The sequence below is a fragment of the Diabrotica undecimpunctata genome, chromosome 3 (assembly GCF_040954645.1).
Source record: "Diabrotica undecimpunctata isolate CICGRU chromosome 3, icDiaUnde3, whole genome shotgun sequence".
NCBI lineage: Eukaryota > Metazoa > Arthropoda > Insecta > Coleoptera > Chrysomelidae > Diabrotica > Diabrotica undecimpunctata.
The window spans coordinates 151,074,757-151,102,271 of NC_092805.1; the positions used below are offsets into that span (position 1 = coordinate 151,074,757).

Genomic DNA, 27,515 nt, shown 5'->3' on the forward strand with positions numbered 1-27,515 from the left:
TGATTTTGCTCTTACTTTATTACAGATACTACGCGAACTACTGTCGAGGGGATTGCGGCCACCATCGGACCCCAGACACGTACGTCACGTACCACACGCACGTCATCGAAGAGGCGCGCAAAACACAACAACTATCAGGTATGACACCTTGTTGTGCACCGTTAAAATTTTCCAGCATGAGTTTGATATATTACGGACCGGACTCGACCATCATCAAAAGGGACTTACCTAAGATGGTTGTGGACGAGTGCGGTTGTCCGTAAACAACACTTGGACTTTGTTGATACTTTTCTTCGATGGACTGATTAAAGAATTTATTGTTCTTGGATATTTAGCGACAGTTAAAGGAAAAGTTTAAAGGGAAAGAGGTTTAAATTTAAGAAAGGTCTGATCTATGTGGGCAATAAAGTTAATGTCAATTTGGTTAGGTAAAAGCTATACGTATATAAAATAAATTTGTAGCAATTTTTAATATTTTAGACTACATATGCTAGAAATAGTGAAGGAAATGTATTGTTATAGTCTTTTTTATTATTTGATTTTTTATTATATTTGAAATAGAGCAACAGCTAGACATATACTAAGTAAAACAAATCATTCGTATTGCCTTTATCACTACGTCTGGTTGGCTTCTCTCATTGTCTGCATCTACATGTTTCTATCTTGAGTAATATCTATATTTTCTTTGTGGGTGATCTTTATTTATAAGATAAATCACTTCCAATTCAATCCCACACACATCCAATTTTAATGTTATTCTTTTTGTGTCACTCCACTCAACCACCTTAACATTGTTATTACTGTAACATACTTTCTTGGTCCTTTTTTATTTTGGCTGCCCCCAATATTTAGTCCTGTTTATCATAGATGGCATTACGAATGTTGTATAGAATTACCAAAAAATAATTAATTCCTAGCAAGACAAAAAAAAGTGTCTAGGTATCAATCGGACGTTCCAAAAACCCAAATCAGACACAGAAATAATAAGGAAAATCCACAAAAAATTAACATTTACATGCATAGATACGTCAAAATAAAATATTTTGTTCTAAAAATTATTTAATACAAAGCATTTGGATATTGAAGTAAAACGCACCCTTTAAATAGTTTACACCCTTACATCTCAAATCACCTACCTCTTACCTATCTAGTAGCCGATTCTTTGAATTTTTACCTCATTTAACACGTAAAGTGCCATGGGGAACTAACGTTGTCCCCCATTTGCACATATTGTTTTTCATGCATGTTGCCGTGGGGGACGCATGCTGTCCGACAGGTCAGTTCACACTTCTAGCCGCGTCCCACTGCGTTTGTTAGACAGATCCGTTTAAGATATATGTAAGCGGTGAGAACATGTATTAAAAAATTTGGACCATTAATTGGTTTGGGTGTCAGAGAATTTTGCGATAGGTTTGAAGAAGGATTTTCTACAATTAAAAAAATTAAATATTTTAGCATTTCAGAAATCTTTATTTTGAGGTAGATGGATGTTTTTTTTTTAAATAACAAGGTAAACAATAAGATTTCGAACACTTATTGCAATACAGTTTTGTTTTCGGGGTTTGTATTGGTAACTGTTCTTCCCGATTTTATTGAGAGTTCTGCGTAGCACACGAAACAGAATCGCCTTTTTTCGGTTTCTATAAGCTCGTGTTGATCTGTTTGGCTCGAATCGTCGACAGTCGGACAGGTATCAAGTTTTGTCAAGTCCTAAAACGTACATATATACTTTTATCATTTTTTTTAAATACACATTTAACCCTTTATGATTTCCTCACGAAGTTCTGTGATGGTCATTTTGTTATTGGTTACTTTTTGATGTAATAAATAGGAATTTACAATAGCAGTGCCAATGACAAGCTCGATTTCCAACTCACTATACCATTTAACTCCTCTACGTAGAGATGAATTATATGATTTCATCTGATCTAACAATTTTACAGTAACAAAAAAATGTTTTTAAATAATGAAGTTACCTGATAAATCAATATAGGCCTTATGTTTGTTGTATTCCAGCACACTTTTGGGTTTCAATAATTCACGTGAACGTCTGTTGACCACCACCATTTCCGGTAAAAATTTTGTGTTTAGCATAAGGACATCCCTCTTGTCCTTCCATTTTTCTACAAAAATGCCAGTATTGCTTTTTTATGCAATAATTTCTCCACGTTTTAATTTGGCTTTCATTGGTTATATAACTATTCACTTTACCCTACAACTAACACAGGCAGAGTTTACACAGTTTTATACAATATTTTTTTAAAATTCAAAGATGTATTAATTTTGCGAATAGTTTACGCATATAGCTCATAAGACTAATAGTTCACTATTTTGCACTGTACGTTTTTGGTTATAGGAATTTTAAATACTGATTTAAGGAAAGTTTAAGGTATAGTACCTGTCTCAAAAGCAAAATTAAATATTTTTGTTAATCATCTCGTTCATTAATCGGCAAAAAAAAAGAAATATGGGCGGAAATTATCAGATTTCTGGTGCTTTCTATAGTACAGTGATTGAAGGTAAAAATCAACTATTACCTCCGATTTCGGTTAACCTCCGTCGATTTGCATGGAAATTTGGGATTGAGTATATTTTATCCTCAACTTCAAAAGTGACATATGCTTAACTTCCACCCCTTTTGTTAAAATCGAAAATCCACCCCTTTTGTTAAAAATGGTAAAAAATGCAGATTTAAACATTCTGGCATAAGTAATCTCGATTAATTAAATAAATTAAATATTTTGCAATATTTATAAGCATGATTTATGATTTAAATTAATTATTCAACCCTTTTAGCAACTATCCCTTAAATCGAAAATCATGAAAAAATCATTTTTTATATTTCTGATTATCAAATCGCATATTAATATTACCCAAATAGTTTCTATAATGTTTATAATATAATTTTTGATTGACTGTAAAATTTCAACCCTTAAAAACCACCCCCTTATAGCAGAATTATTAAAAAAATTAATTTCAAGAAACTTTAATTATTTGAATAATACATTACTGAATTAAAATCTCATTTACTGAATATTAAAATATTTATCTATTTATTACGTAATTTTGCACCCTTAAAAACTACCCCTTTTTATAAAAATAATGGAAAATATTTTTTTATTAGCTTTATTAGCTTTAATCGTTTAGAAACTTTTTTATTGGTTGTGATAAACTTTTTTAATATATTCCAAACTTTATTAATATTATTCTTTCTACATTTCCTGAACAATTTTTTCAGTGCTTATGTGACCTATAAAAATTTAATTTGTTAGTTAAGAGGAAAACATATTAAAATAAATATTAAAATATATGAAAAGTTCATTCATTTTTTATTTAAGTAATGTTTCATAAATTAATCACATATTAATAGTACTTTAATTGTTAATTTTTCACTCTTCATCAGAGCTCTCTTCACCAATTTCTCCTTTTTTATTAATTAGAGGGCTATTTTGGCAATTATTGTCCCCACTGCATGATCCGCAGACTGAATTGCAAAATAACCCTACTCTTCGACACCCACAAGAAGCGCCACACCCTTTTTGCAGTTGCAAAAAATGATTTTTAACAATTCTTCTGGAGCAGGTGGATTGGGATTTTTAGTTGGAAACAAAGACTCTTCAACGGAATATATATTCAACAGAGCAGATATACAGAATTCCTTTCACTAGCTTCTTATCTATAGCATATACCTATCGACACGTCTACTTCTTATTACCTATCTTTTTTCCTATATATATTATACATATAAAATCTGTACTCTAATTTTTTCTAAAAAAATGTTATTGATTTTTTTACAATAACTCCGTTAATTTCTATGGTATCGGGTTCATTTAACAACCATTTGAAAGGTAATTCCAAAGGGTATAAAGTCGTAATAAATTTAATTTTTTAAATCCCTTATTTTTTAAAAGATAAAAGGTTAAATGGCCCCGGTTACATAGTTCTCGCAGTAAAATTTAATTTTTTAACGTTTTTATCTCAGTTATTTTTTAGCCTACAAAAATAAAAAAAAAGGAAAATCTTTGTTACAAAAAAAAAACCTCAAATTTTATTTTCTATCATTTCTTAAGTATATTAAGTATATATGGAGTTATTCTCAAAAGAACATGAAATTTATAAAAATTTGAATTCTGATTTTATTAAATCAAATTTTTTTTAAAAAATATGCATTCTAAACCGGTCAAAATTTTTGAGGTCATTACTTATGCTAAAATAAAGAAAGTCTTATAGAGATTACTATAAATTTTAATTTTTGTGGAAGTGGCGTATGTTTTTTCACTTTTTCCAAAAAAATTCGAAAGGCTCCTCTTATTTTCAACATAACTTGCTTATTTTTAATCATATCAACTTTTTCTAGAGCTCATTTTATATAAATTTTTGAGTACTTTGAAAATTGTTCAATAAGTATATTTCATAAAATGCATTGTTTTCCCGTTATTTAAGCTTGAATATTCAGATTTGAGTACTCGCCGAAAAAAAATACATTTAATTACCTATAACTCACTTTATATTAATAATAAAAGATTTTATAAACAAGAAATTTATTAAATTTTTTATTGGCTTCAATTTTTGTAATGACAACTTTTTTTACAAAAAGTATTGATTTATTTTAATAACTTTATAAGATAAATTTTGTTACCCTCTATCGATTCCTGGGGTTATTTTTAATAAAATAGTTTCCACCCCCGAGAAGGGGGTGGCATCCACTCCCAGGGTAAAAGCGCAAGTTGACACCATGTCACTTTTGTATCTTAAGGTATCCTCTAACTACATACCAATTTTCATGAAAATCGATGGAGGTTCATCGAAATCGGAGTGAAAACCTTCAATGACTGTACTACTGAACAAGAAATGGAATCTAAAATTATTATCAGAAAAGTAACAAAAACTATGCATGGTAAAAAAAGATGATATAATAACACAGTAAAAGGTATGGGTTGTATCGAACAGAGGGAATATTATATCCTTAAACATATAAAACAAACGATTCGGCAGTAATCAAGAAAAAATTTGTGATGCAGATATACGATGACAATTAAGTAATCCTGAATAAAACTAATATATCTTAACGATTTACCAGCTGCAGTGTTAGCAATTCCAATAATATTTTATGAAAGAAATATCTAATGCATTTCATGACTTTTTATGTGAAGCATTTACTCTAGCTTTGCATTAAGACTCATGCCAAGATATTTGGCACGATTTCCATTCGACTTTATTCGTAGCGGGAAATAAATTTTTATTTATTCTTTATAAAACCATTGAAAATCAATTTTGTTTTACTAATTGTTATAAACAAGCCTCCAAATCTTTTTATTAAGAGGACGCTTATTGTTTCATTTCCAGATAATAGAATATCCGATATAACAAAGACCTGGAAGGATCTGTTTGGATAAAAATTATTTAATAGGTAATTTAGTTTGTCAAAACTTATAGAAAAACAAGAGGTACCCGATACAGATTTGTCCACACTATAAATAATTAATAATTAAAAAATGAAGGCTTTTTTTATAAATTCTACTAGTGAGTTTAACAAAAAAATTTACACTAACGGTAAATATAAAGCATGAGTACTCAGCCATGAGTATAGGAACAAAAATGTTATCAACTGTGAAAGAAAATATTAGATTAACTAATAAAGATTCTACTTTACACTATTTGCAAAAAAAATTTACAAGGACAGAAAAAACTTGGATAGTATCATAAAGGGAATAAAAGAAATGATGAATCCGTTTGATGGTACAATTGATCACTAACAGTTGTTTAATATTTCTACTGGCAAAGCTATATCCAAAGAAGTTGCCGATTTCCTGCTAAATGTCAAAGAAACTGACAGTCAATACAAATAAGAGTTTATTTTAAATTACTCTTTAACTCCTGGAAGGTTTTAGAAACCTATAAAACGTAATAAAATCATCAATTTTACTTCTCAAAACATCACAAAATTCTCATGAATAAAAATAAAAATAAGAAGGTGTTCATGAAAATGGAACGCGACACCTTTGGACGAATTCTAGCAGTTAGCATACAAAAGAAAATTAATCTAGAACATTGCTTGAGTGTTTTACTGAAATCCATACCGCCTGCACTTTTTTTATGTACTGGTGAAATGTTGAAAACTCATAAAGCAACATTTGCGAAAACTTTGAAATCGAATACCGAAATGGTTAAACCCACATTTATTTACGTAGAAATAATAGATAGCTTTTGTTATTTACACCTCATTTTTAACTTCTGTGCCACAAACATTTGAAGAAATTCATCATCATCATTGGCTCCACAACCCATGGTGGGTCTTGGCCTGCTCAAGGATAAGTCTCTATTCTCTCCTATTCTTCGCCTTGGCTTTCCAGTTTCGTGCTCTCAACATTTTAAGTCTTCCTCAACCTGATCCTTAAATCGTGCTCTGGGTCTGCCTCCCCTTCCCACTTCATCTATTCTTTGGTTAAAAATATGTTTAGGCGGCTCCATCTCATTCATTCTCTCTATGTGACCTAACCACTGCAGCCGGTTTATTTTGATGGACCTAATAATATCAGGGTTGTCATACAGGCGGTAAAGTTTGAAATTATAGCGTCTACGCTATAATCCGCTCTCCTGTACTGCTTCATAGATATGCCGGAGGATTTTACGTTCAATGCATCTTAAACGTTCTTCATCGCACTTTGTAATCTTCCATGTGTAGGTGAGGATGGGCTTGATAAGAAATCTGTATATCACTAGTTTCGTTCTTTTTATACCTAGGCTTGTTGTTAAAATTTTTTTTAATCCATAATAGGCTCTATTTGCCAGATATATCCGTCTGTTAATTTCTGCACTTACTGCATTATTCTGATTAATTTATGAGCCTAGGTATATAAACTCTCTTACTCCTTCGAAAGTATATGTTCCGATCGTTAGATCTTCGGGTTGTGCTGCTTGTATATAATTTGATACTTTCATATACTTCGTCTTACTAGTGTTAACCTCTAGTCCCATTCTTTTTGTTGCTGTTTCAAGCGCCTTGAATGATTCGACCACGTCCGCCTTTCTTCTTGCACTAATGTCGACGTCATCGGCGTACGCTAGTAATTGTACGCTGCGATTAATAAGAGTTCCTCTGGTTGTTATTCCAGATTCTCTTATCGCTTTCTCTAGTGCAATTTTGAATAGAAGGCATGATAGGCTGTCTCCTTGTCTAAGTCCTATCTGAGACTGGAACGTTCTGAAAACTACGTTCTGCACTCTAACTTTACACTCGACTCTTGACAGGGTCGCTTTCACCAATTTTACTAAGTGTACTGGTATGCTGAATTCTATCATGGCCTTGTACAGTGCGTTTCTTTCAACACTATCATAGGCACATCTAAAATCAACAAACAGGTGATGAGTATCAATGCCATACTCATATGTTTTTTCCAGAGCTTGCCTTAAAAGGAATATTTGATCGGTCGTTAATCTTTCTTTACAAAACCCACACTGGTATTTTACATTTTGTATGTTACGTTTAGGAGGGTTATTGTTCTGTAATTGTCACATATTGTTTAATCTCCTCTCTTGTGGATAGGTACAATTATACCTACATTCCAGTCTTCTGGCAACTTTATTTACTTCAAGATCAGTTCTATCAATCTACATATACGGTATGTCAAGATTGTTTGCCATGCTTTGAAAGTTCTGAAGGAATTTGAAGCAATTACAAAATCAATAATAATAAAAAAGTGTATTACAGATGCTGTAGAAATCCATTTAATACTTGACCGCAATTCGTCACCCCCATTCAAATGTTCTGAACGTTAAGCTCGAAAGGAAGTCGATATTCCATATAAAATTTCAGGACCTCAAAAGGTTAGACCTAAAGATTTTTTTGCTAAGCCTTAAAAACTATCGTTCTAAACAGGCATTGGTACGCTTTTTGGCTGATTATTAAGATAGGAAAAATTTGCTTACAATTATCCAAAACAAAAAAATGTTTTTATCCGTTTACCATTAGTGCTACTCGTATCAAGCTTACAATAATTATAATAAAAAACTGAAGAAGCAGATTTTAAATGTTACCACGAAGAGGCGAATACGCGGATTGGTTTTCACGCTCATAAAATTGCACCTGGATCAAGGATTTTAATTATAGCTTCGGATACTGATGTTTTGGTAATTTTGCTAGAAAATATGTACACAATTTCACAATCCGCAATGTGGCTCACGAAAAATGGAATTAAAAATGAAAAAGCACACAATTTCAATTCTGTTAAGGAGATAGCTGGTGTTGATTGGCTCAAATGTTTTTTGAAACGTCATCCAAATTTATCAATTCGCAAACCTGAAGACACATTAGCAGCTAGAGCAATGGCATTTAATAAAGTGGCAGTAAGTAAATTCTATCAATTGCTTGGAAATATTCGTGGTAAGTTTGAATTGATTTTCGTTGATTTTAAAACCAAGAGCAAATTATTAGTTATGAAAGGACGAAAACAAGTGAGTTCGATATTATCTGCTCAAAGAGGACAGATTATTATAGTATAAATATGTTTTAATGCTGCTGGAACCTAAATGCCTCCACTGATAATTTTTCTGAGACAACGAATGAAACCAGAACTTCTAGATCATACTCCAGCAGGTACTACAGCAGTTTTTAATCCTCGCAGCTGGATTATGTCAGAAATAATTTTAACTAGGTCAAATTTTTCCGGAGCTACTCCTACTAACCACGTATTGCTGCTTCTAGATGGCCTCCTTCTTAGCCTTCTCTCGTCCCATAGGCCTCTCTTAACTCCTTCCATCGGTCACTATCCTGAGCAACATATTTCCAATTAAGAATCACACTCAATATTTAGGAGTAATTGATCTAGCTTGCGAAAATGGAGTGAATATACTCGTACTTTGCTTTCCTCCACACTGCTCACACAAAACACTTATTATGATCACGCTGAGAGGTTAGGTTGGATGAGATCTCATCCAAGGCATGTGGTAACTGTTTTTCAGATAAGGAAAATATTTGGAAATGCATACGTTCAGGCGGCTACCATCTCTACCGCTATAAACGCATTCAGAAACTGTTGTATATGGCCATATAACCAAAATAATTTTACTGATGCCGATATTATTTCTGCTAAGACTACAAACATACCAAATACTGCAGACTCGTCGAATGTAGAATGACAAAGAGGATCAGAAGCCAAAGATCTTCAACCTGGGATAGCAACATGTCTGTTTTCAACAAAAACAGTCACAACTCGATCTTTAACGGCTACGAAATATTTTTACACTAAAATTCTTGCAACAAAAGCTGAAACTACATTTTCCACTTTACCTAGAAAAAAGGTAATCACCGAATATTACAAAACACACCAATTATTAGTCACACCAACAGCTGATAAAACACCTGTCTTCGAACCTTAATCTGCATGTTCTTATTCACCTAAACCTCCTATCGTACAGCTTGTCGTGATTCAACGTTTAGCTTTAAAAATGCATCCCCTAGTGATACTTTGCCAATTCCTTGTATTCAACGAACTGAAAAAAGAAAACAATATCGGCGAGGAAAAACAGCCATTATTACTTCAACTTCTTATTTATTTGTTCAGTGAGAATAATAAGCATCACCATCATGCCTCAATTCCATTATACCATCATACCCCGTAAATGGTTGATGGTTGGCAAGATGGTTTTTCATAATTTTCTATGGCTAATTTTAAAAAAATGCCATAGGTAAATTTTCCAAAGATTGTACCAAATAATCATAGCTAGATTAATGACAAAACACGTCATAAAATAAAAAAGTAATAAATATAGTAATTATGCTGTATTTTCTTATTTGCTTTGGATATCCCATCATACCCCCCTTTTCCTACAGTTGTAATTTAGTAACAGACATTTGCACTTGTATTATTGCTTCTGTGTGATTTTCACACTAAGTTAACACGGCAATTTTATCATCAAAGTTGTATATTGTATAATTTGATAGCTCGCGGTTTTCCTGCATTGATTTTTTTTAATTTAGAGCAAGTTTCATCTGCTTAACTTGAAATGGTTTATTCGAACTACATATACGATTATAATACTTAATACTATATATTTTGTTGGCAAAACCTTACCTAATTTATCTATTAGTTTTTACCACCCTAATGTATTAAAAATTTACACCATGCAACAGACAGATATATATATATATATATATATATATATATATATATATATATATATATATATATATATATATATATATATATATATATATATATATATATATATATATATATATATATATATATTTTAAAAAATTGCTACAAATATAAACGAAAGTATTAGTAATTGTGAAAATATCATTTAAATTTGTAAAAAGTTATGGTTTTGTAGTTTTATAAATGGAATATGGGAAAGAAAATTTAAATATTGCATAAAATCTGCTCTAAAAGACGACATATAAGTATTACAGAAATCAAAAATAATAAAGTGATGAGTGTAAAATTGTAATAATTGATTAAACAAAACAAATATTTTAAGTTAATTAGTAAACAATAAAAAATTATTAATCTAATATTTATAACTGCTTTAAAGTACTAAAAAATAATACGTAACTGGTTTTAAAAACTAAAGATAAATTTTTAATTTTTAATTTATTTGTATAAATAAAATTACGTAATACCCAATGAAAGCCTTATAATGGTTTAAATAAAATATTCTACTAAAAATATATATTTTTTATCTCTCTGTATTCTGTGGTATTACAAAATAAAAAAAAATTTAAAAAGACACATTAGTTTTACAGAACAAGTACAAGCTTTTTCTGAAATTTATCATCATACTTATTGATATAAAATTCATAATATCACGCCTTGAGACCATTCACAAGGCATGGTCTCATTATGCCAAACAAGAAGTAAAAGCTTATGCAGTGTCTGTAGTAGGGCATCGCCACCATTCTTGTAGAGCTCACTGCAAATTTGATCAATTCCTGGTGATTTATTTTGGTGATTTATTTACGGTTTCGTCATATGATTTGAAAATAAGCCAATATACTTAGATAGCTTTTTTTGATCTCTGCTCAAATATTGTTAGGTACTTTAATTGGTGGAATGATCTGTTTATAATTTTTACTGTTTGTTTTCTTCAATGAGTAAATTATGTGGTATAATTATGTCAATATAGAAAAATTTTATATCTAATACAGATAATTTTGTAAAAGTAAATTTTTAATGTCATTTAAGAGAACTCTTGATATTTTGACAGCTTTGTTTTTTAAAAAAAAAATTAAAAAAAATGTTTTAAATAGTTTCTCAAACCAGCTACAAAAATGGAATAATAATAGGAAAATATAGAATTTACAAATGTTTAATTTACATTGATTTTATGTAAGAACTAAGAACAGAATAAATATATATATATATATATATATATATATATATATACGTTTGTTAAATTAATGATACTATGCGTTGAGGAGCAGGGCTTAGATATAAACAACGAGTACTTAGTATATAACACACAAGAACTGAAAGAGGACAATACAATTATATTTCCTTTAACTGTCGCTTCTCCGAGTTGACAAACTAATTTAAACAAATATGTAGTTAAGAAAAATTATTGAATAGACCTGTATATTAAATTTTGAAAATATTGTGGTGATTTTTAGTTTTTGTTATTGTGTTACCATTTAGTTTTGCTGACAAGATAGGCAAAAGGACTGAGACAGTATTTCTACTGAATTATTGTTGAAAATGTAAGTTTGTGGTAAAGGTGAACGAAGAATGATGAATATGTATCGAACTGTTCGAAAGTTTTTCGGGTGTAGTTCAGAACCAGTATTACGAAAATTAAAGTTACTTAAAAATATACGTAATTTAATAAATATACAGAAAAATATAAAAAATAAATTTCAAGATTAATAATATGTTTTTAAAAAAAGTTTCATATTTTTTTTAAATTACATTATTAGCAGGTAATACCAGAAGCAGCTTTTTATTACATTTTCTTTGGTAACATATATATATATGCCAATAATTCATAGAAGTAATATTTAACTAAACTGAACAGTAGGTCTAAGTAACTTATCAAGTATCCCTTCTCGCCCTAAAGCTAATATACTTTTTAATAGTATTATTATGCCATCCCTCTTAGTTGACGAACTTCATAAAAGATCATTTACTAGATTTAATTATATGTGTCATTTTTATAGGATTGAGACATTTATGTATCTTATCACCAATAGTATTCAAATCTAGAAATACCTTTGTTCTAAGTTGGTTTTACCGCCAGATATAAAAATAGTTGCGGAAGTGGATGAAGACATTAACCAAATATTTTCAAAATAGAGGTTAGTAGTTGTCACTTGAACATATTCGCTTACAAGGAACTTCATATACGATTCGAAATTGACACATTTGCCCTCAATAAAACATTGAAATATCTGGGCGTGTTAATATACGGAACATTATCTTTTAGAAGGTATTTAACAAACAATTCAACATAAGAAACAATATTACTCACAAGTTCTGAGGTTCGTTTTTACTTCTACTCCCATTTAAAAGCACATTCATTTCAATACTAAATTGAATATACGTTTGCGTCTTTTAGGTATATTATAAGGTTTACATTGTTTGCCAGGGATGTCATATAAGGTAAGGGCGGTGACAAGTAACAGAAGAAGATGAGAATAAACGAACACAACTTTATTAATCGGACACTCCAGGTTATCTCCAAATGCACACATAGCTTTTCTTATGCCTCTTGTTATTCAATAGAGGTAGAATATGGCTTTTATTTTTCGTCAAAATTCATAATATGTTTTATTGGTGATTTTGTATAAGACAATCTGCTACATTTAAACTTATAACGAAGCTGTAAAGAAAAATAGGCAAACATAACCTAGGAATTAATGCCATATTAAATGTATCATTTTGGTATGGGCCATCTGGTTGTCTTCTCACATATACCTCCAGTGAAGAAGAAATTTACCGGATAGCGGCCAATTTTTTATATTTCACCCAATCGTTTCATGCCGTTTTAGCGTCGAACCGTACATTTCGAAGAAAAAATAATTATCTTTAGTGCTTCTTGGTTTATAAAGTCCTTTACATCAATATAAAGTTTACATCAATTGGCCTGGAAGATCGAGTTTTCAACATGATGTATTTGTCTGTGTTTAGATCTATCCTCTCCAACATTTGATCAATAAAAAATATCTTCCAAATTTCTGAAGACTCCGTTTTTTCACGAGCAATATCTTACACCAGGAAATGGCGTAAAATAAATTTAAGAGTGACTGCAGGCAGCAGCTGGCGCCACTGAATATTGTCTTCTTTTTGTTATTCCATATTTACTGATAAAGCATGGATTTTTACGAGAAAAACTTCTTGAGGTTCACTATTGTCAGCAATATCATCAAAATCGTCAGCAATATCGTCAGCAAAATCAGAAATTAAGTTTGATAAGGCACCCCGCTCCGATAAATTTCATCCAGAATTTTTACTTAACTGTGGCAAATATGCTAAGAAATGGCTGGCTGATTTCTATACAGATATGTTAAAATCAGGAGAAAACCCCCATTTAATAAAAAAGGCCTCCATTATAGCCATATTAAAACCAGGAAAGGCAAATGATCAGCCCCAAAACTAGCGACCCATTGGATTGCTAAGCTGTATCTATAAACTGTTAGAACGCTTAGTCTACAACAGAATTAGTAGAAACATATTTGAATTGATACGTATTAAGCAAGCAGGGTTCAGACCTAACCGCAAGTGCACAAATCAGATCCTATCCTTAACAACACATATTAAAGCAGGTTTTCAAAAAAAGCAAAAAACATTGGTTGATTTCATACGATACTGTCTGGAGACAAGGACTAATCTGCAAACTAATCCGTGCCATCCCGTGTCAAAAGGTAACTATACTCATTGATAGCATGCTCACCGACAGACCTTTTACAATGTTACAATGGGCAACTTTAAAAGTGTTTAAATGAAGGTCAGCAATGGACTACCACAAGGATCTGTTTTGCCACCCTTACTGTTTAATTTATACATCGTGGACCTACCTGGCTACGCTGACGACTGGGCCATTGCAGCAAGACATAATAACATGGATATTACAGAAACAATTCTAACGGATGATCTTGCCGGTATGGGAGAATACTTTTGCAAATGAAGGCTACGGCCCAATGCAACGAAAACCGAAGTGTGCTGTTTTTATCTGAATAATGCCCAAGCTAACAAAAAACTCCCCGTTCACTTTGAAACCCGTCTGTTCACTCATAACTCAACACCAAAATATCTTGGAGTGACTCTGGAGAGAACATTAAGTTTTAAAGAACACCTACAAAGAACGGCAGCAATCTATAGTATAGTATATTTTCCATCTATTCGGAGCACCGCTGATTGATTCCAATACAGGTTAGCTATTATTTCTAGGTCTCTTCCATCAATTCCTGTCCTCTTCAGCACTTCCATTATCTGTTTATGCGTGACTCTATCGAAAGCCTTCTTGCAATCAGGCATGTAAAAACATCACAGCTGACATCTTTACATTTTTGAAACAACAATACCTGCACGCCAAATAAAGCTTCCCTCGTACCAACGGCGGTCACAAATCCAAACTGATTGGGCGCAATTTGTTCCTCGCAGTTCCGGTAAATTCTTTTATGGGTGACTTTTAAAAACAACTTTAGCAGATGGCTCATTAGGTCTTAAAGTCTTTACAAACTTTTGCTCCTGGTTTTTTGGGCAATGGTACGAACTCCAATTTGAGCTACTCTACTGGTATTTTTTCTGCCTTGTATATTTCAGTTATCATTTTTATTTGTTCGGCATCTAATAGCTTCAGCAGTTCTGCAGAAATTTTGTCAAGTTTCGGTGCCTTTACATCCTTCTTTTGTCTGACGGCTGCCGTTATTTCTTCTGGCAGGATTTTGGGACCTGAATTTCCTTCAATGGTGGGTTCTTGTATTGTTCTTAGGACGTAAAGAGTTTCCCAAAGTATTCTTCCCATACTTTCTTTTTATCTTCTTTGGTTATGGCAATATTCCCTTCATTATCTGTTATTTTTCTGCTGTTCAATGGACATTGAAGTTATCATATCGACTTTTACACTCCTCTATGTTCTGTTTTTTGTTTCTCTTTGGCTTCTCTTATCTTTCTTTAGACGTGGTATGTATTCTCTTATATTCTTGGAGAATTTCTTTGTTTTTTTTTCTGATCCATAAGTTCAAGTATTTCATCGGTCATCTACGATTTATGTTTCTTTGTATCCTTCTTTAGGTGTTGCTCTTTTCTGATGTATAACAATATATATTTTACATAAAATTTAAATTATCCCAAAGGATTAAAAATTTCAGAACGTTGTCAATCTTATTAGACTATCATCAGTAAAAACATCTTATTAGTAATTGAAACTAGCCACGTAGCAAGGTCTTATAACCCTTAGAGAGCTTTTACTTAAAAGTAACATACAGATCTTTGCTCTAAAAAAGGGCATTAAGGCCGTACGGTTGATACCAGCCAACTTTTAAAATATATAATATATTAATTAATTATACATTTGTAAATAAAAATCCATTTATGAGCCCAAAGATTCTGAAACATAATAAATAAAACTTAATCCACTCATATTAACTTAACAAATAAAATATTTAAAATTACTAGTTAAAATAAATCATACACATAATCCAGAACATTGGCTTATTCCTAACATAATATTCAGAAGACTCAGACTAAAAATTGTTATAAAATAACATTAAATTCACAAAAGCACAACCAAAAAATCATACAGTCGCATAATATTGTACCAGACGCAAAGAACTAAATTCAACTTTAAAGTTATTGGCCTTATAAAGAAGGTCTCAACATTGCATTCAATTCAAGCAATAGAAACACATTCGTGCGTTAACTGTTATGGCTGCCGGAAAAAATAATTTTAACTGAAATGGATTTTCTGGAAAACGTTTATATCGTAAAGATTTCGTCACACTCAGTTCTTTCGCAATTAAAATAGTATAACTACTATATGGAGGACTAGGCAGAGCGCCAAACGTTTTACATTTCGTATGACTGACGACCAATAAAATTAGCAGCAATGGCATCATCAATTTTAGTAAATGAGCTCGAAAACTCTGCTTCTAGAAATCTTTTGATTAACTAAGGAGATAATACGTCGTATTTTGATTAAGTGCGTCCTAAGAATATTGCACTTTTCAGCCAAAAAAATGTTTGTGTTGTTTTTTTACCATATTTTTACTTATACAGAGCATATTTGCTGCATCATATTATCTGAAAGATCTATGGCATGTCAATGCTACACTATTTTATGAGAATAAGATTATCTGTTTATAGAGAGACAAATGAAATAAACATGTAACAATTACAATTTTTTAAATTTTATATTTAAATTGTGAAAATTGTTTACACTGTTTTAAAGTGTAAAAAAAAGAAAAAAAATTGATGCATCTACCTGTTAATTACAGCAAAAGGACAAATAGTAAAATTATCAAAATACAGTTGTTTCTGACACACTACAAAATACAGAAAAGTGTCTAAGTGTCTAAAAACACTATCTATCTATCTAATTAGCCTTCTTCGGTCCATCTTTGGACATAGGCCTCCCCAATCCTTTTCCATTCTTCTCTGTTAAAAACAATACAAATGCCTAAAAAAAAAAATCTTTGCCTAAGGTGGTTTTCCTACACCCATTTATGGAGGGAAAACATTAACACTCACAAAAAAGGTGACTCAGGGGGCTATGGAGCACCAGATGTTGGGTGTTTCTCTGAGAGACCGAATCCCAAACAAAGAAATCCGTCGAAGAAAAAAGACGCCATCGACAAAATTGCGTCGCTAAAATGGAATTGGGCAGGACACGTCGCCAGATTATCAGACAACCGGTGGACAAACCGTATTGTCGAGTGGAGACCAAGACAAGTAGCAATACGGAGTAGACGACGCTCACCAACTAGCTGGACTGACCATCTGAAGCGTGTTAGCAATATCTGGTTGCAAACCGCACAGGACAGAGACAGATGGAAAGAGCCGAGGGAGACCTATGTCTAGCAGTGGACACATACAGCATGATGATGATACAAATTATAGGGCGATAACAATACATACCAACATCAAAAAAATATGATACAGAATATTTGACAGACATACACATCGATTATTCGAAATAATAGACGAAAATAAATTTGGATTTGTATATGATAGATGCAATTTTAATTATAAAAGTAACTAATAAAAAAATACAGCAATAAATATTATTCTGAAGCTATTTTCTTGTGCCATTTTAAAGTAATTACTATTTAAATGGGAATAAGCCACAATTAAAGGTTAAAGTACGTTTATTGACGTTTCAATTTCCACTTCGGAAATCGTTCTCAAAATACAAACATTAGTAAATTAAACAAATTTTGTTTTCTTGAGATTTAATTTTACTTTAATTTGATTTTAATCAAAATTTGTTTAGTTTACTAATATTTGTATTTTGAGAACGATTTCCGAAGTGGAAATTGAAACGTCAATAAACGTACTTTAAATTGTGGCTTATTCCCATTTAAATAGTAATACTGTATGATGTTTTATATCTAGGTATTGATTTAATATCAATCCCAAATTTCATAAATTTTAAAGCAGGAACTGGAAATAAAAAGATATGTATCTTTTCTGCTAGATATGTAAAAATTGTAAAAGATATGCTATACGAAGTACCAGCTAATGGAAGGAATGGGAGGATTCTGATTCTTTTTGATAGAAAGTGAAATATCATAGAATAATGAAGGACATATTACAAGGATGTTTCATACAAATGTTTTATGATAATGAGGTATTCGTGATATATTAAATTTATTTTGGAGAATTAGACTTTCCTAAAGTAAACTAAATATTAATGGAAGAAGATAGTTATCACTAAGAATCTATTACTGAGTTTATGTTCATATAATATCGTTTTCAATCCAGGTTCGAAGAAATTTTCCACACAACGGTTTTTATTATATTGTACATAGTAACTATATTATTTGGGGTACAGAAAAATTTATTAAAAAAATTGATAACAAAATAAAAATCACAACGTACATTTACAATCACATTTGTTCAGCATAATATTGAGTTCTTATACCATTTTCATTTGCCATCTGTTTTTCCTAGAAGTCGTCTGCTATACAATGATTTTACAGCAGTTGATTTGCTGATTGTACATGTTTGTTTTATTAATGATACTTATTCCAGATTTCTGAATTTTTCCATCAGCTTTTCCATTTCTGCATAATAGTGGCTTGGTAGTCTTCAAAAAATAATTGCTGCCTGTAATCAAAATACCATGGGTTTTTTGCTACAGAGCCTGCACTTTAAGTTCTATGAAATAGCCTCATTTTGTGCAAGTATCCCTTGACTGGCGCATGTTCAGTGAAAAAGACTGTTATGATTTTGACTCGTTAATTCCTTCCTGACCTTTCTTAGTACGTCAGCCCTATTAGCACATATTCATTCAATATTCATTTGGCTATGTATTTTTGGAAGAATACTTTTCCCTTAATGTAGTTATGTTTTGTTTAGATTTATGTCCTCTTCAGGTTGTGGACAGTGTTTTTTGGCACACATAAGGCCAGCTTTGAGCGTGAGTATTTTATAGTTATTTCTCTTTTAGCAAATTCATCAGTTATGAATCAAGAGTTGCGACTTTTTCGCTACCCTATTATGATTATGCCCTTGCATTATCCTATGGATTTTATGCAAAATTGATTGCTGCAGCATTAGCATCCATGATTGCTTTTCTATAGTTTATGTTTCTTTGCTATATCCATATTAGCATCGACTTATATATGCCCCAAATTATTATATATTCTGTAATAATAAAAATACTCAAAAAGGTTTTTGTGACATTACTTATTGAACAATTTTTTCTATGATCTTCAACTTTCTTGTTTTGGACTTTTTTTGGAATTGCTGGAAATTTGTACAAGAGTATCTTTTTTTATGTCCTATTGAAGAGTCTTAGTAATTGGTTAATTGTAAACTACTATATTAGAATATAAAAGAGAATACATTATGGCATTTATCAAAAAGGTAAATATAGCTTTTTCTGACTCATTGGAGGACCATGGAGGGAAAAATTAAAAAAAAGTGATCTGGAAAGCACGATGATGAGCAATATACGATAAAGGATTTAAGATAGGATTATTATATCATCGGGGTTAAAACATACCTTGTTGTAGTCGTTGTTTATAATTTTTATTATCCGGTTCAGAGCTTCTGCTTGTTATTTATTTTGTTACGTACAGGACACACCCTGGGGTGTTGCAAATTAGGGAAATGTGTGCCTCTAAAGGGCGGCTAAAGGGCGAGCGTTTCTTTTCCGGTTAAAGAAAAAGAGATAAACTACAAAAACTGTTATTATTTTTATTTATTTTAGCAGCAGAGTATGGAACACTTTTGCCAAGACCGGAACAATTTTGTCAACTGTCAATTCTTTTTCTATTCGGTCTGTCCATTCTTCTTCGTCTGTCAACTGTCAATTCTTCTTCTTTTCTGTAGCTAATGTCAGAACGAAGCTACACCTACGCGGGAGATACGACACAAGCATGACAGACATATATTGCTGTTTTATCTACGACGAACAAGTAATTTATTTTTAAAGTTGTTATAGTACTTGCGGTCTCCGTTAAGAATATATGTTGGTCATAGACGGTTCTTCGATAGCCATCAGGCAACAATTTCCCTTGATCATCTTTAGAAATAACTCCTCCGAGTTTCACATTCTCAACGCGGTTCTTCCCGAGAACTTAGTAATTTTTATTTACCTGACTGCAGAAATTTATCCAAATATATATATATATATATATATATATATATATATATATATATATATATATATATATATATATACATATATGAGGCATTTAATTAAATATTAATTATTACTTCTGTTAAAAATCACTGGAATAGTTTTTGTAGCTTAGTTGCAAACTTAGAAAAGAGATATACGTTTTAATAACCAAAATTTTGTTCTGTAAATTTCTTTTTTTCTGTAAATGTTATGCATGCTTTAATTTAAGAATACCTTCTGTATTATAACTGAAATATATTTTTCAAAATTTTAATAATTTTATATTTTTGTAATACAGGTTTTGAATGCCATCATGTGTAAAATCAAAGATATTCATCATTTTTTAATGTAATCTAGGAAATGAATTATTTTTGTATTTGGCCTTATAGATAAAATGTGTATGTAGCCTGAATAATTCAGGATATTCGGTATTTTGGACAACGTATTAACTATTGTTCTATTTTTGTTTCGCATTTGAATGTCTGAATATTAGAAAGAATTCAAGTATTATTATTTAGACTGTAAAGCAGTAAATATATCTATGATATCTTTACATGAAATTTCAATTTTGAAGCTGTTGTAAGCTTTACTTTAATAATAAATCAAAGACAAATGTAGATTATTCACTATTCCGCCTATATCAAAGTACATAATTGGGCAATATTAAAAAATTATTTTGAAATAAATACCTTTTTATTTTTTATATATTTGTTATAAAATATACTACGCTAGAGGAAATAGATCAGCCAATAGTACCCTAGTTTACCGAGTGAGATTGTGTATCCATATTTAGGTTAAATTTATTTACTTAACAGAAGCTGCCACTATTTTTTTTATTTTTTTTTTAATAATAAACAAATAATAATTGTATAATACTTTAATTAATAAACTGCTCAAAAATATTCAGGTTGAAACCACGCTTCTCTCACTCTTGCTTATGAGAAAGTTTGTGAAAATTCGCAGATACCTATGGTAATTAACTTATTGAGGTCTGCTAAGGCTCTTTTCATGTTATCCAGTCTAGGTGACCTGGTTTGCCAGAGTATCTCACAAAAAATTCTTACGCATCTGGATGTTGAGAGCAGAATCACTCTCTGCATGGTATTACAGAGATGTTTACTAAGACCCAGCTGTTTTATGTTCTCTGCAAAATTCTTCTTCGAAATGACTTCAATAGAAATGAAAATAATAGCTATTGTCCGAGTATTTTCCATTTACCGTGGTCTTCTTAGTTGTATCCCATGTATTTGGGGATCTTTTAATTGTATATGACACGCAGATTAACATCAATTAATGCTGTTTTTCTAGTTAGTTTATTAACTAGTATGAGATCTGGTACCGCCAAATATCCTGGCTTAAGAATTTGAGACAGTGGACAGGTATGACCACTACAGACCTATTTCGAACAGCTGCTAATAAAATACGATGGACCATTGTAGTAGCCAACGTCCATAGAGGATAGGCACTAGCAGAAGAAGATGAGATCTGGTGTATTATGGGCAATTAGTTGGTCTATGAACACAATGCGGCCCAGTATAGCTTGTAGTTGTTTTTTCTAAGTATTCTGTGGGGAACACATTGATAAAAATGGAGATGGCTGCTTTTGTAGTTCCAGTTTGTTAGCTAGTTCGTAATGAATAATATTTGCTGCTGAGTTCTGGCGTTCTTTATAATCAGTTCCAACAAATGCCTAATAGCACCAGGTAAGATGTTGGATGATTTCTTGGGCTTGACATCGGTATTTGTCTGTCTGTACAGCACTTCCAAAATATATCTGTATCATCACACATACGTTGCCAACTTTTAATTATATTTTTTTTACCACATATCTTCTTATATTATGTTTAACAGTTTAACAAATTGGCCTAGGTTTCACGTATATTATTGAGGAAATATTTTGTTCGTGTGTTTTTAAGATGGTCATTAATTATTTTATAAATGCTGCTTTTAAGAAGTTGTATTGCTCAATAGAGCCTTCTCCCATTTCTTTTTTTAATTTATTTGGCAGAGTTTTAAAAATATACGGTTATTTAAAATTCTTCTATTATTTTTACCAAACGGTTAATTGGTGGGACTCATCAAACATTTTTCTTCTATTAGTCCACAGTCACATCCGTATAGTATTCCTAGTTAAACTAAGAAGCCATGCCAATGTTGTGTGAGGTTTATCTTATTTAATCAATCATTGATTTTTTATCTTGTAGTTTAAATTCAAATGTATTTGTTGATGAAAAAAGTCGCTTATGATAACCCTTTCTTCCTTTTAACTATTTTGTTTAACAAAAGCACCAATTATTCATATCTCTTAGGACACTAGGACATTCCTGCATTCCCTGTCGGTGAATAAACTTAGTTTTTCTTTGGTTACTTATTAAGTGGATTTGTTTTTGAAGGCCATAGTATGCTTTATTTGTAAGGTTTATACGTCCATTAATTTTTTGCTTATTTTGTTGGTAGTAATCACTAGCGAGCTAAGGTATGTGAAGCTGTCAACACGTTAAAATATATGACTTTCACTGTTCACTGAAACTGTTTCCTGTTCCTAATTTGCTATAGAATCCTTAGTAACCAGCATATACTTGGTTTTGTTTTCGTTGATAACTAGACCGACCTGTTTCGCCGCCGTTTCCAATTCTAGGAAATATTGCTTAACATCTCGCTTGCTACGCCCTTTTATGTCAATATCATCAGCGTATGTTAAGATTTGTATGGATCTATTGTAAATAGTTCCGCCGTATCTAATTCATGTGTCTCATACTACCTTTTCTAAGGCAATATGAAATAAGAGGCAAGGCAAGGGGTCCCCTCATCTGAATCCAGCCTTAAAGATTGAGAATTTTCTACCAGTTTCTGGTAATTTATTTAAGATTAAGGCCATATCACTAAGGATATTTACCTCTCAATCCTTACAGCACTCTATTTGTAGCTTAAACTCTTTACTCATTTTATTTAGATTTCTGTAAAACTTTCGAGTTTTGCTATGATTTCGTAGCGATTTTATAGTTTCTTACTCCTTTTCCCTAAACTGCCATCTTTTTTCTTCTCGTCTGTGAGTCCGGTATTCTTCCTTTGCTCTCTTGTGCATCCAGTTTGATTTGTCTTGAGGTATGTTCCGATAAGGCAGATTCCCAATTACTGATCAAAGTGAGGAAGGGAGTGATTAAACCATTTTGTCCTTGATTTGTTATATATTCTTGGACTAGTTTCATATAAACATTATCGATCGATGTACTCGATTTTCCGTACCATTGTCTTAGGTTCTTTAGCCACGTTTACCTTGAATCTTTTCCTGAATAATTAGATGCAAAATAAAATTTCATATTTTTCAGGGTTTCTCATAACATGACCGAATTATTTCAGTTTGCACCACTTTACCATATTGACAGTTGCGTTGTTTGGTTCAGTCGTCTAAGAACCCAGTGTTAGAACATTTCTAACACTGGTAACCCTTCATCTGTAGAAGTTATCTGTATACACACATTTCCAAGGGTTCCATGTGTTTAAGCATGGCCTCTCTAGATGCTAGCAATATGTCATTCGAACGCGAAGGTTAATACCAAGATCGTGGCTGCAAAGCACGTTTCTTATTGCTTTTTATAGACAATAAAGTAAAGATCTCTATCTGCCTAGACCATTTTGTTATAATATGTGCTGAGAAAAAAATTCTGGAATCAAATGAGTCGTTTAATTCTTATAAGCAGTTCATTGGTTATTTAAAAAAAAATTTCTTTGAATTTTGACAATTTTTCATTTATTAATTTGGCTTTTTTTGTGGCACACAAATACAGTTAGAGGCAGCAATTTATCACTTTGAATATTATCTGAATTTGTTACAATTGTATTACTTAACAGCGATAAATGTTTTTAATTATTCATATAATTCAAAGTAATTAAAAAAGTGGAATACTGAATAATCCAAATTTTTGTTAAATTCCGTATATATAGCAAGTATCAAGCTTAGTGGAGATATATCCTAAAATCAATAACTAATATTAGATTTTTTACACAAAGGGAGGCACTCATAAATAAATAATTTAGTTTAATTGTTATAGCGTTACCGTTCAATGCACGTTAGGGGTCTATGAAGAAATGAGGATTTTTGGGATATAGAAATGCATGATATTTAAAAAGGTTTGACAAATACTGCAACTTTCATTACACCTTTAAATTAAATTTACAATGTATATTTAATTTCACATTGGTTATTATTTAAAAATTATTTAAAAAATTAATAACGTCTAATAGTAAGGATAAAGTATTGTTAGTTCATTTATATTTATTGTTAGTTTGTTAAAATATAAAAATATTATATTTTTTATTAGAATATTTATTAATTAGACAAAAAACGTGTTAATATAAAAGCAGAGACTTTAAATTCTTATCGTCCACCTATCTAAGAGGTGTCCTTTTTACATGTTTCTTTGTTATAGGTTTTCTCCATTGTATCGCCCAGATTATCCATATGTTTATGTTCTGTTGTTGCGATAGTCTCTATTTTTAATAAGACTATGTATAGATGGTTAATCTAGAACCCCGCTAATGGTTCTCTTCGACCCCTTCGACTCTTCGACCTCAACGTAGGCGTTTCGCCTTAAAAAATACAAAAATTGAAATACAGTGTAATTTATAAATAAAGGAAAGACACTAGCCAATTTTACATTTAATATTAACTGAGTATTTCTATAAAAAATACACGAATTGGAATAGGACATTACAATTTAAAGTTAAATAATAAAATGAATACATAACGATAAAGAACGAATAACCAGGTGACTAATTGAATAAAATACATTATGAATATAAATGATATAAAAGAAGAAATTTTTAAAAATAAGAAATAAGGAATACTCTTCAGCTCTTGGTATAATAACCACTCTCACTAGCTGACTGTAGAATAAATTAACAGTATAAAACAAACAAGTAGTTTCACGTTAATAATATAATATAAAAAATACAAACACTACTAATAAACTATATATTAAATCGATAAAATCAAATCATGAGTAAAGTCTACCAACAGTACAAATCAACTTCAAAGTTTTTACACGAACGCAAAATGTGTGTCAAACTCTTAAATTTTCAAAATAATACAAAATATCGAAAAACAAACGGTTGTCGTTATAGATTCCAAAAAAAATATAGACAAGTAGACAGCATTACTTGTTTATGAATCAGCAAAAATATTATAAATTGGCATCAATGGAATCATCACGGGACAGCTGTGCCGCAGAGAGCATGGAACAGTAGTCAGAAGAGACATTATTCTCAGGGGTGTCATTACCTAAACAGTTTAAGGTGGCCCTGATAACGCCAATATCGCCTTGGCAATATTTCTTGAACTTGGTGATGTTCTCCTCGCATTTTGGTCGTAATACGGTATCTATTATTTATTAGATGAGGTTGCTAATACGAATTAAAAATATTTCATCTAGTTACTTATTTGTTCCGTTTTCACATGAATAACGTATATAAGTATAATAATATATAATATAATAAATATTATACAATTAGCTTTGTTATTTCTCTGGCATCTGACTTCACTCTTCTGTATTTTAAGGGTATTCTTACTTGTTACAGTGATATTGGACTTATTTATGAGAGCTATTTGGAGTGGCAACCTTGCATTGGTGAAAGAAACTACGTTTTGTTTCCCGTCTATAAGCATCTTCAAAAACAGAGTCTTATAACGGAAAATAATTTGACAAAGGTGATATATAAGTTGAATGGAAAGCAGTGGTGGTGAAAAGACAGAGTGAATTGTGAAATTGATGAATTACAGCAGAAAAAAGACAAAAACATAGGTTATTAAAAACGTCACATTGATAATGTCGATATCTGATGTCACCTTCCAGCAAACAAAACTGTGTCAAAAACGATTGCGTGGTTGCCTATGTCTACAGAAAGTCGGATAAAATAGAATTAATTAAAACAAAAATGAATATTAATAGATAATTAATATACACTCATGGACAAAAATATCGAATATTTTTATAAATTGTTAAATTTTTCTTTGTAGTCACTATTATTTCAAAATAATTTTAGATTACTGATAATACTTATATAGTATGTTGATGTATTTAATTGTTTTGAAATATTTTGATGTTTATTTTGACGTTTATTTAGTGGTTAATAAATATCATTCGTACATTTTATCATAAAAATCCTTCTTCACGTAAAGGAAAAATCATACTAATTCGGTTATTTTTAGTTTAATTTATTAAGTTTAAGTAAATATTGTTTTGATTTAACTAAGTTTAAAACAATTATCCCACCAATTTGACACTGCGATGAAGTCCAAGTAGCACATATTGTAATTTTGTACGAGGAAGGATATGCACAAAAAGGTATCGCACGACGTCTCAGCAGAACTGAATCTATAGTTTCGAATACTCTAAAAAGGTACCGCGAAACAGGAAATTTTGTACGAAGGCCTGGTCAAGGACGCCCAAAGTGCACAACCGCACTTGATGACCGTTTTTTGGCTCTTAATTCTACACGAAATCGTTCATTGACATCGATACACCTCAGAAAGGAGCTATTAAATGTTAGACAAGTTAATGTGAGTTTACAAACAGTTAGACGAAGATCAAAAGAAGCAAACTTAAAGCCCAGATGCCCCGCCAAAGTTCCACGTCTTCTCCAAAATCATAAAGCTCGTCGTTTGGAATTTGCAAGAACACATATTTAGTCGAATATCGACAACTGGAGAAACGTTCTTTTTACTGATGAGACCAGAATCTTACTATGGAAGCCAGATAGTCAAAACTACGTCTACAGAAGAGTTGGAGAACGATTCGCCAGCTGCAGTCTCGTCCAGACCGTTAGTTTTGGAGTTGATGGCATAATTCTTTGGGAAGGTAGTAGTTGGGAGGTACGTACCGCATTTGTGGAAGTGATTGGACGGATGACTGGTGATTCTTACGTTTAAAATATCCTGCAAGATCATGTTTTGTCATATGTTGGTTACATTGGATATAAAAGATTCACATTAATGCACGATAATGCTCGACCACATGCCGCTGCCATAGTGAGTAATTATCTTGATGAGGTCCAAATTCGAAGATTGGATTGGCTACCGTTTAGCCCGGATTTAAATCAAATAGAGCACATATTTGATCACCTAAAACGCAGCATACGACACAGAAATCCCGTTCCAAATACGATAGAGCAGCTTCGACTTGCCGCATAGGATGAATGGAATGCAATTTCCCAAGGATATGTCCAAAATTTATTTGCAAGCATGCTGAGAAAGATGCAAACAGTAATAAGAGCTAGAGGGGGGAATACTTATTACTGATCATGCACTTCTTTCAGTTAAAACGACTTGTTTAAGTAATTTAAATTATCATTTAAGTTTAGAATAAAATAACCTTATTTACCTAATATTAAACATTTATTTTTTTCACAAGTTTCTCCGCATAAAAACTTAAAATTGTTCATTAAACATTGTTAAAATAAACTCTATTTTACAATAAACGACTTGATTTACCAGAATTTATTTTGAAAAAACAAAAATTTGAAAATTCCAAAATATTCGATATTTTTGTCCATGAGTGTAAAAGAAGAAATAGATACTATTGAAAAGACAGGATTGATAGGAGTGATTCTGAACCGTTGAGGTGAAAATAACTCCTTCCGCAGTCCTACCGCTCATGAAAGATGTAAACAAACGGCGAAGGAAATACTTTAGATTATGGTAAAAGAAAAGGAAACGATTCTATATCTCCTTT

General features: G+C 31.4%; 2 protein-coding genes across 2 annotated transcripts in view; one reads left to right on the plus strand and one right to left on the minus strand.

Annotated features, from left to right (window-relative positions):
* Window positions 1-394, plus strand: part of Actbeta (inhibin subunit beta) — a 221,951-nt gene extending 221,557 nt beyond the window's left edge. The window contains exon 4 of the mRNA XM_072524795.1: window positions 26-394. Coding sequence (XP_072380896.1) covers window positions 26-263 — 238 coding nt within the window. The 3' untranslated portion in view covers window positions 264-394. The remainder of the gene's footprint in view (window positions 1-25) is intronic.
* Window positions 1-27,515, minus strand: part of LOC140437569 (myrosinase 1-like) — a 370,048-nt gene that overhangs the window by 65,827 nt on the left and 276,706 nt on the right. The gene's annotated exons all lie outside the window — the stretch shown is intronic.